This window comes from Sebastes umbrosus, chromosome 8 (assembly GCF_015220745.1).
Source record: "Sebastes umbrosus isolate fSebUmb1 chromosome 8, fSebUmb1.pri, whole genome shotgun sequence".
Taxonomy (NCBI): domain Eukaryota; kingdom Metazoa; phylum Chordata; class Actinopteri; order Perciformes; family Sebastidae; genus Sebastes; species Sebastes umbrosus.
This window is the reverse complement of record NC_051276.1, coordinates 25,405,843-25,416,432: the sequence shown is the minus strand read 5'-3', so window position 1 is coordinate 25,416,432 and position 10,590 is coordinate 25,405,843. Positions and strand designations below refer to the sequence as shown.

The 10,590-nt window shown below is 39.1% G+C and overlaps 1 protein-coding gene across 2 annotated transcripts in view; it reads left to right on the top strand.

The window, feature by feature from the left end:
* The first annotated feature begins 778 nt into the window (after positions 1-778).
* smarca2 (SWI/SNF related, matrix associated, actin dependent regulator of chromatin, subfamily a, member 2) overlaps positions 779-10,590 on the top strand; it is a 49,684-nt gene continuing 39,872 nt past the window's right edge. The window contains exons 1-6 of one of the 2 annotated variants that reach the window (XM_037776842.1): positions 779-936; positions 2,594-2,857; positions 3,607-3,736; positions 4,210-4,599; positions 5,977-6,078; positions 8,042-8,291. In XM_037776842.1, coding sequence (XP_037632770.1) covers positions 2,624-2,857; positions 3,607-3,736; positions 4,210-4,599; positions 5,977-6,078; positions 8,042-8,291 — 1,106 coding nt within the window. In that variant the 5' untranslated portion in view covers positions 779-936; positions 2,594-2,623. The remainder of the gene's footprint in view (positions 937-2,593; positions 2,858-3,606; positions 3,737-4,209; positions 4,600-5,976; positions 6,079-8,041; positions 8,292-10,590) is intronic. The other variant, XM_037776843.1, reaches the window with a different exon arrangement.

Here is a 10,590-nt window from a genome sequence, read left to right as displayed (position 1 = left end):
CCAATCACTGTTGAGGTTTGGGGTGGCGGGACTTCCGGTGACATTGACAAATCAGTATCAAAATATCTATTAAAGTACATCATATTTTATTAGCTTGTATGTTTTGTATGTAAAATTGTAATCTGCAACTGGAGCTGTGAAATAACTAGTAAATTTCGTGACAATTTATTTTTCTTACGCTTTTCATTGTATGTAAATACTACTTGTTTCTGACTGTCCACTTGTTAGATAGATAGTTAGATAGATAGATAGATAGATAGATAGATAGATAGTAACTGTATTGATCCCGAGGGAAATTCAAGTTTCCAGCATCACAGTTCCATAATGCAAAAACCTGTTGGTAAAAAGGCAGTAAAAAAGTTAGTAGTGCAAAGTACAAAGTACAAAGAAATATACCAGATATAAAAATACTGTAGAAAACTGTTAAAACTGAATATAGTGCAGGGTAACAGCTGTGATACACGACTATTAAAAAAGTGAGTTAAGTGCAGAAGAGACTGTTAAAAATGAATATAGTGCAGGGTAAGTCTAGTAGCTTAGTCTAAAGTGCACTGTATGCATTAGTATTGTTGGTATAATCATTATTTTTTTTCTTTTATTTTTTATTGTATTCTTCACGTTCGAAATACATTTTGAAATGAAATGAAATGACCAGAAAGTTACAGCAAATGGTTTCAGGGTTCAGAGATACAAAGCCAAAAAAGAAACAAAAATATGATGATTGACGTGGCGTTCCAGCCAATCACTGTTGAGGTGGGGTGGGCGGGACTTCCGGTGACATTGACAAATCACCAATGGCGACAGAAGAAAAAACTTTAACATGTCAGCAAAACAACACGGAGGGGGAGTGAACTTTAGGACACCAGCAGTCATATTCCTGAAGAAACATTACAGTATCTTCCATCTAATTGAGTGCGGTTACAGTTCAGCCGAAAGGTAAATCATCCAACGGCGCTTCATCTGTGATAAACAATGACTTATATCGACTCTGCGTTCAGCTAAACGTCCAAACTTTACAAACACAGAGATTCTGCTACCCGGAGCTAGTTAGCTTAGCATAGCTAGCATGCTAAGCTAACGTCAGCTAGCTCGCTTCAGTTGGTCCAGCGAGGCAGACAGACAGCAAGAAAAGCGTCCTAGATTGTGTTTTACTGTGAATCTGTGTGCTTCTAAATGTGATATTATTACATGTTAGTCTCTTATTGTATCGCCAAGGTCATGTCAGGTGCTTGACTTTCATCTAAAACATTGATTTTTTAGCAGCACATCCGTGATGGCCACCAGTGTTTTTGGGGGAAGCCATGATCCAATCAGAGTTAGCCTACAGAGTGATAGTTACCAAGATAACGTTGAGAGGAATAGCCACGAAACAACACTATACCATCTGTTTATATAACCTGCATTGCGCTGTGTATCCTGTATGTTATTACTAACTGACTTAATGGTATTTCAGCATCTGTTTTAACCCTGTAAACACGGTCTGTTTTCTTTCTTTTCAAACGTTATCAGCAGGAAATGAGGTGACAGCATTGATACTGGACTGTTTTACTATAGGAAATCAGATATGGGTCATTGTGTTAAGCTTGTTATTTAAAAATGCTACGTCGTTAAACTCATATATCTGCATTTAGGTACCAGTAGCTATGGCTGTGAGGTTTGACAGCAGGAAGGGATTGACGGACAGTTTATATAGAAGTGGTCGGTCAGACTGATGCTACAGTGGATGGAGAGATGTCCAGTGATGGCACAGTCTGAGCAGTCAGCAGTAATAAACCACAGCAAACAGGCATTTGTTTACATTATGGTTCGCAGGCCACATACTCACTGTAGTAGGGCTGCAGGAATATGGCCAAAATGATAATATTGAGGCAAGGCAGCTTTATTTGTATAGCACATTTCAGCAACAGGGCAATTCAAAGTGCTTTACATAAACATTCAAGAACATTGCAACAAAGTGCAAAAGAACATTAAGACATAATGGGCGATATGGCCAAAATCTTTTATCACGATATAGGTCATTTAATATCTCTAACGATATGTATCACAATATATGTTTTCTGGTAATTCAATAAATAAATAGTCTATAAAATAACCACATGGTAAAGCCTAATTAAATTATTGACACATGAAATACTCGACAAATGAAAAGTGCTGAGTATTTTCTCATTTTAACACTTGAGTGCAAAATGGACGTACGGGTTTTAAGTGAAATTATGAAGAAGAATGAAAGAAATATAGATAAATTATCGCAATAGAAACAATATTGAAAAATGTATACGATAGACATTTTTATGTTGTTTTGACGGTATATATCGTCATATTGCCCAGCCCTAGTTCACATAGATGCTACATGTACAGAAATAGTTGCACCTATACAATGTAATCCTGTCCAATGAAGCAGCAGTGTGATGAATCATTTTTTAATAAGAAGAATCATTATTTCTTTCAAACATGAAATGCAACTCAAAAAATAAAAGAGCAGACAATTTAAACAACTTAAAAAACGATTTGAATACATAAATATTTTATGGTGGTATTGGACCTGTATTGTTTGCATGGCTTTAACATCCTGTCCCTCTTTTTTCCCCTGAAGCTGTCTGGTATGCTCCTAGCAATCCAGTAGATGTCCACCCCTTCAGACACGTCAGGTGGTATGTCCCATCCTGGCCCTTCTCCGGGGGCAGGTCTATCCCCAGGGCCCATCTTGGGTCCGAGCCCTGGACCGGACCCCTCACCAGGCTCTGTTCACAGTATGATGGGACCCAGTCCTGGACCTGGAACACCCAACGCACCTCATGGCATGCAGGGCCAGGGACAAAGTGAATACTCTCAGGATGGCATGTATCCTATGCACAAGGTACAGTGTGCCTACTGCTCAAGGGCAGTGTTGTAGTAGTTATGTTATGTCTATGTGATGTCTTCAATAGGCTTAGATAATACTTTGAAGTTTTAATGAGACACTTGTTACAAGGGCCAGACTGATATATCAACCTTTATTGGCTTATTGCAGAAACTTCACATCACATGTTGCCCAATAAATAACAAGAAATTCCAGTACAGAAATAGCAAAATATATTTAAGGTCATTTAGAAAGTGTCTCTGTGACAATTTGTCCGCCAGAGAGCAAGGATACATTTATTTATTTTTCTTTTAAGATCTTGTGGTTTATGTTTTGCATTTATGACAAAAATGATTGGTTGGGCTATATCTCTGCTTGTGTGTTTTTTCATCTTCTTGTGAGATATTTATCTATGCGTTTAGCTGGAGCGTCTTGACAATTTTGACATGTAGCACCTAAGAAATGTAGCTACTTAGCCAGATGTTAATCTACCTCTTAAGCTTACTGATCACCATATGACAAATGTGTGACCTAAGATGAATAGAATACAAAATGTGGTTTTGCTCTGTGCAAGAGGTAAGATGAGTCGTTGGCCTTGAATATCAACAATATTAAAATTAATATTTGGGATGATTTGATTATTTTCATCACAGTCTTCAGTTTTGTTGGTTTTGATTTCAAGGTTGCGTCAGAGATTACAGTTTGGGGTGAAAATGTGTTATATACAATTACTGAATCTTAATCTTGAATTTTTTTTCTATTTTCAGACCATGGAGGGGATGAATGAGAAGACCATGGCAGATGCGATGCATTTTGGTCACATGAAAGGTGTGGGGATGAGATCTCTGCATAGTGGTATGGGGCCTCCACAGAGTCCGATGGACCAGCACAGCCAAGGTATCTTAATAAAGATTGTTTTATGAATTAAAGTTTGTAGGAAGGCAGCTTTCTTTTTGCTCAGTAGCATCAGAAACTTGATCAGTACTTTAAGGCAGTAGTTCCCTTTGGCCTTTTAAAACAATCCCTCTTCACAGTTTGCATATATCTACAGATTATACCCAGGGCAACCAAATGGTGATTATTCCTACTCATACTGCTTTATCTTAATACTTTTTATAGGTTTTAAAAGGTAAAATAACCCAGTTATTAACAAGAAAAAAAAGGAAAGTTTTAAACAAATAACTAATTTTGTATCTGAAAAATATGTATTTTTTGCTTTTCTGTCTTGTTAATAATCTTGCGACGACTTAGATTTATATATCGACACCTTAGGTTGGCTCCGACCCCAAGGTTGGGAACCACTGCTTTAAGGGTACTGATGTGAATTTTGGTTGTGCAAAATCATTAAAACTCCTTCCTGTCTACTGTAGGATACATATCCCCACATCCATCCCCCATGGGTGTCCATGAGCATGCTTCTAGTCCCATGTCAGGAGGTGGAGGTGGTGGGGGACCCACACCGCCCCACATGCCTCCATCCCAGTCAGTCCCCATGATGCCCATGGATCCCCAGTCAGCCGTGCCAAACATGTCCAACATGAGCCAGCAGGGTCGGGGACCTTCTGCTTTCAGTCCGATCCAGCTGCAGCAGCTCAGAGCTCAGATCTTGGCCTACAAGATCCTAGGCCGTGGGCAGCCCCTGCCTGAAAACCTCCAACTGGCTGTTCAGGGCAAGAGGAGTCTACCCACAATGCAACAGCAGCAGCAACAACAACAGCAGCAGCAGGCACCTAGTGCTAGTCCTTACAACAGGCCTCCAGGTAAGAAGATGCAGTTTTACAGTGATACAAACTGGTTAATGCAACAGATCTGAACACACTTCACACTTCAACACAAGCTCTGAAGCTCCATGAAATGTGAGCCAGGCCATCTCAAAATGTGGATGGTTCATATCTCAGTGTGGCCAAGATTATTACCTGAGAGCTTCCACACCTGTAATGTAACCTGGCAGTTGTTGTTGCCTGGCATGAACAGTGTGTCAGCTTGCATTGAGATTGAGAAGACAGGTGTAATCATGACCAGAGATCTTGATACATTTAAGCTTATCAAATCCCTAAAAGGAATTCTGGTGTCAGAGATGTTTTTCATAGTAAAAATCACAATTTTGGTGTCAACATATTTGGGATTTCCACTAATTTCTTTAACACATTAACGCAACGTGCGGTTTTTAGGTTGTAGCAGGATCAGTTTTAAAGCTAGAGTGAACATACTGGCATCATATGAAACTAGAAAACCTAATAATTTTATTGGTATCAACCATGTCATACTTAATAACGCTCCTAACTTGCGCTTTGAGCATTTTTGTATGCTAAATGCAGTATCTGTGAGGGTTTCTGGACAATATTTGTCATTGTTTTGTGTTGTAAAATGATTTCCAATAGTAAATATATACATACATTTGCTTAAAGCATCATATTTGTCCACTCCCATGTTGATAAGAGTTTAAATACTTGACAAATATCCCTTCAAGGTACCTTTTGAACAGATACAAAATATGTGATTTATTTGCGATTAATTGTGCTGCATCATTAAAAAGAGCGTACCTACAGATGGGGACCATTTGCGCAAATAAAACAAGCATATTGTGTCCATTACTTCCACCCACGTTAGCTTTGGGCTAATAGAAACTCGTGACACATCACATCAATCTGTCATGAATCAGTCACTTCACTCAGGATGCAACGAACCGTTCCTGCTGCTTGGCTTATTAGCCAGCTAGCAGGTACTGTATATCGAGGTTGGTTTTATTCAGAACAGCGATAGGAGACCAAAATGCATCATGTGTCTTCAGGTGCTATTGAACGAAGCCATGAAGCCACTCAAGCTAAAGCGACATCTGATTACAAAGTGCCCGGACTATCATGGCTAAACAAAGTGGTACTAACATGATTCAAATTGAAATGTGTTTCTGTTTATTACTCTGAAACAGGTTTGAAGTATTTAGGTAGAAAAGTTGTTGAACATAAATAGTTGCAATGGCATCTAAGAGTACAAATAATAGTAAGCATTATGCTTAATTGGTGTTACAATTATGAGGGGGTCCTTGGAAAAATGTTCACTGGCCCCAGAAAGTTTGAGAACCCCTGGTTTAGTTCACAAAACAATTATTAAAATATGAATTGTTATTGTGTTGGAAGGTATGCCAATGGCTACTTTGGGTGGTCCCCAGTCAAGTCCCTGCCCTACCCCAACCATGCAAGGACACAATCAAAGCACAGGACCCAAGCCTTGGTCTGATGGTAAGTAAGTAAGAGTCTAGACTGAAGCCACAGTGAGCTGCATTAGCTTTGACTTACAATTGTTTAACTTTTACATTATTTTTTTTTCAGTTTTCATTCCACACATTCATTATCTAACGTATGAGTGAAATGTTTGAGACTAACCCGACTGTTTGATGTGTAGTCTTACATCAGATTCTCTTTGAAAGGAGACTAAAGTGAATTCTTTGAAGCTGCGCGGGATAGTGTGAAAAGATGCTGCAATCCAAGGTTGTCTTAAAATGCATTGTAACAGCACTGGCTTTGAAGACGGCACTTTTGTTTCTGCCGCAAAGAGGGAAACAATTTGAATATGTTTGCTGGTCATCAGGGCAACTATAATTTTCACTCAGCGCCAGCAACAAGTGAGAAGCTGCGAGTCTTAAAAGGATCTCAGACAGTAGAACAAAGAGCTATAGAGGGGTATCAGGCGAGGGTCATCATAAACCATAGACACCAAATCCTATATTAGAAATGAAGAAACATCTTGGAATACAACGTAACACTCACATCAAAATCCTCGTTAAGGCCCATTGGCTGAAGTGTATCTAAAGTGTCAATCCAAAAAAGCTCCCTTTGACATACAGTATCTTTCTTTCCATATCTCCCCGTCTTGGCAGTTCAATGTGTTTGATGCCTTGTAATCGTAGAGAGGAGATAGGGTGAGAAAATTCATTAAAATGACGGGTAACAGGATAGTTCAAAATCATTGCGTCTGATGGAGCTCTTTTGCTAACTAATCCTTTGTTTCAGCATGCGTCTAGTTTTACCAGGTAACAGGAAAACTTTAGCCTGATCTTGGATGTCTAAAAACAGGAGTTTTCCATGTGTTTTGGCACCGGGCACAATTACCACATGGATAATTCCCATCTTTTAGAGGAACTAAAAGAGTCTGTTTTAGACCTGCCTTAATGTTGGCCCGCACCAGCTTGTTGCGTAAATTAGGACCTCGTCGATAAACAAAGAGGGGATGGTCCTTAAAATGCTGGGCTATTGATGGATCGCAGCAGTCATTAAAAGTTTCCACCATGTAGTTACAGACTAACGGTGCATTATGCAACCAATGTTTTAAAGTGTTCAAATCAGAAATAATAGTCAAATACACATCAATAAAAAGAGATACAAAAAAACCCAAGATACAAAAAGAAAACAATCTCATCTCCCACTGAGGCCAATTTAAAACTGAATAAATCAATAACGTTTTAGGTAGTCAAAACGGCAATAGCTCCTGAATGGCAAATTGGTCCCTGGTGAAGGAACGAACCAAACAAAGATACCTATGTCAAGACTAGGGAGTGACCTTGGAGTGAGGGAAAAGAGAGCCAGGTCTGGGAGGGGAAAGGCTAGTAATGTTATTTGTAGGTGTCTGTGAAAATGAGAAAAGTACTGCTGCTTGTTTCACTGAGCTGAGGAAACTCTGCTTGATATGTGTCTACCTTTGTGGGTGAACAAAGTTAATTTCTCTACAGATCTGTCCATGTCGAGCCCCGTGGTAGACTTGCAAGTACAAAAGTAAAAAATTAAAACAACTTTATTATTATTGCTACAAGATAAAAAAACAAGACTAACCTGTATTGTCAGCACACCAGTCTTCATCAGGATTAAAAACCCAGAGGAAGACTGGTGTGTGGTGGTTGAAGACTTTTTAAATTTTGTACTTCAACAAAGCAGTGTGCCTTAATTTGTTTGTGAGGGAATCCATATTTTCTTTCTTGTGTCCTAGTGTTATGCTTACCCATGCATCAGGACCACCTGCGTTGTGTTTTGTTGTCATCAGATCCAAATGGCGCTTCCTGTTTTGTTTTTTATTATTGTACATATATAAATGCATAGTATATCACTATCAAAATAACTTCTAATTATAATGTAGTGATTTTCATCATGTCTGTATTAACCTGCCCTACTGAGAAGTGACCCAATAACAGACAAAGTGTTTGGTCTCCAGGTCAGGGTGGTGAAAATCAAGCCAACGCTCAGAAGCACCTCACCCCTGTCGCCAGCGGACGCCCGTCCCCTGTACCACCTCAGGCCTCGGCTGTGCCAGCTGGGCCCATGCCGGGCAGCTCGGTGACCCCTCAGCCTCCCGGGCAGCAGGTTTCCCCCATGCTCCAGATGCAGAAACAGAATCGCATCACACCAATCCAGAAGCCCCAGGGCCTGGACCCAGTGGGGATCCTGCAAGAGAGAGAGTACAGGTATTTACCTTCATCACCACTTACTGCACTTACATGAACAGTTATTGTCTTGACAACCTCCCTCGGCTACCTTAAATTACATGTAATCATTAAATGACATCTTAAATCATGTCACTTTGTTATTGTATTTCTAAATGAATCATTTATAGCTTTAATTTAAAAGATTTACCACCCATTAATGGCAGCCATTGTATTTCTAGCTTTGTAAATGTAGAAAAATCAGCCGTTAATCACACTTCTAATGACTTTTTCTTGGCTGCTAATTTTAACATACTGTAGGCTATATTTAACTTACTGTTGGTTAATTTTAGGCTGTAATGCTGTCAACAACAACGATCAAATGTGTGTTTTGGTCTTTGATTTTAGTCAGAATTAGTGTATTAATCACAAACAGTTAAGAGTTTAAAATGTCAGCTTCCAATATTTCCGAGCAAATTTGTCCCAAAATTAATTTTCATCCTCCCCGATCCGGGACGTACTTAAGCTCGAGCCCTGCATATACCACAAACAAACATTCAACTCTTCGTTTTTTCTCTTTGATTTTTCTTTTTTGCATTTTTCATGTCCCTCTGTGTTGGAATAATTTAAGTTGAGATCAAAAGTGATACAGCAATCACAATGTTGCACATACATGTAGAGATGCATACATACAGATTGTATTATACATGGTGCATGTTCTGCAACTGCAGTTGTGTTATAGATGTGAGGCTGCTTTGTGCATGATGGAGGCTGATATTTTCTCCAACGTGGGAAGTTTTTTCATTATCTAGATGTAGATGTGTGATTGAATGAAGAGATGTGTGGGTCACTCACAGACAGAGGCAGGAGCACAGAGAGACAGACATAGCTGTTGAACCTTGTATCTGCTCTATTCTGTCCTTTTTAATTAATTTATTTCAGACTTGAACTGTGAAGGAAGGAAGTGTTACAGAAATGTAACAAGGTTTTATCTAGTCAGATCATTGTTGTGATTGTGATCGACTCAAGGCCACCACATTTCCAGAGTGAAGTACAACTCAACTTATTATGTCTTAACTGTGAACTTAATAATGTGAAGGACTTTTTGTGTCGGTAAAGTTTCTGTGCTTGCAAAACACAACTCACTGATATATCTCTGTAATATTAGCCCAAGGACTGACATTTTTTTTTAAAAACAAGAGGCGGCTGATGGAGATCTGAGGAAGGGTCACAGGCCTTAATCTCGCTGTGGCTCTAAGGCTTGTTTTCCTCTATACAACTTCAAGGCTCTTGTTTTGATGATCTCTTCTTCATGCTCTCAGATCACTCTTGACAAGCTGCATTGGTCAAGAAAAATGCTCAGTGACCAGAGAGCCGACCTCCCTTCACTTTGTCCGTCCAATTAGGCCATCTGAACAAAAAGCACCCTGTGAAACCTCTGAAAAAAACAGTAGTGCTACATTGTTTATTGATAAACATCTGAGGCATCCTGACAGTTGAGTAAATAAAACAATAAGTCAGAGCTTATAAATTATCCATTGTTCGTCTTGGGTTAGTACAGGTATGAGGTGAGGGTAAGCTACATGAGAATACTACAAAATATGTACTGTTTAGTATCTCTGTATGGACTCTCTGCTTTTCTGAACCACTTTCAGCAACAAGGAAATATCAGCAGGTGAAACAAAGTAAACAACTTGCACTGTACATGCTATAGTTTTCAGCATACAGAAATGTAGGAGCAGGCCAAGGCCTTGTTTTTATAATTGTACAAAGATACTCAGCTGCTTCTGATAGTCAGCTGTCCAAAAATTGTACTAGACTACCTACATAAACTGTAATTTTTCCTGTTGTTCAGAAAATTAATAATTTACTCAATTTCATAGTGGGAGTGTCCCATTAGCTGGAGGTTTAAGTAAACCATATAACTGAAACATCCCCTTTGTTGCATATCATACCCCTCTCTCCCCCTTATTTCCAGTCTTCCTCTATACTGTCCTATTCAATGAAGGCACAAATGGCAAAAAGTTTAGTGAAAAGAATCCATAGTTGCAGCGCTGATATTTTAACTGACACTGGGGGAAGTAAGGAAACTGCTTCTCTAAACTGTTTTTGTCTTTTACTTCTAATCATTATCACTTTGTAGTCAGAAAGTTTGGCTCAATTAATTCAGTACAGAACAACTTTATTCATCTCTTTCTAGGGTAGTTGTGTATGACAGCGTGCACACACACATTAACTTTCTTGTTGTGTCTTGGACAAGACTGAGGAGGTTGAGATAGTGCAGTCCGAAAAGTACACTCTTATCCCGAGTGTGCATTTAGAATGCTGTCTTTCCAGTAAC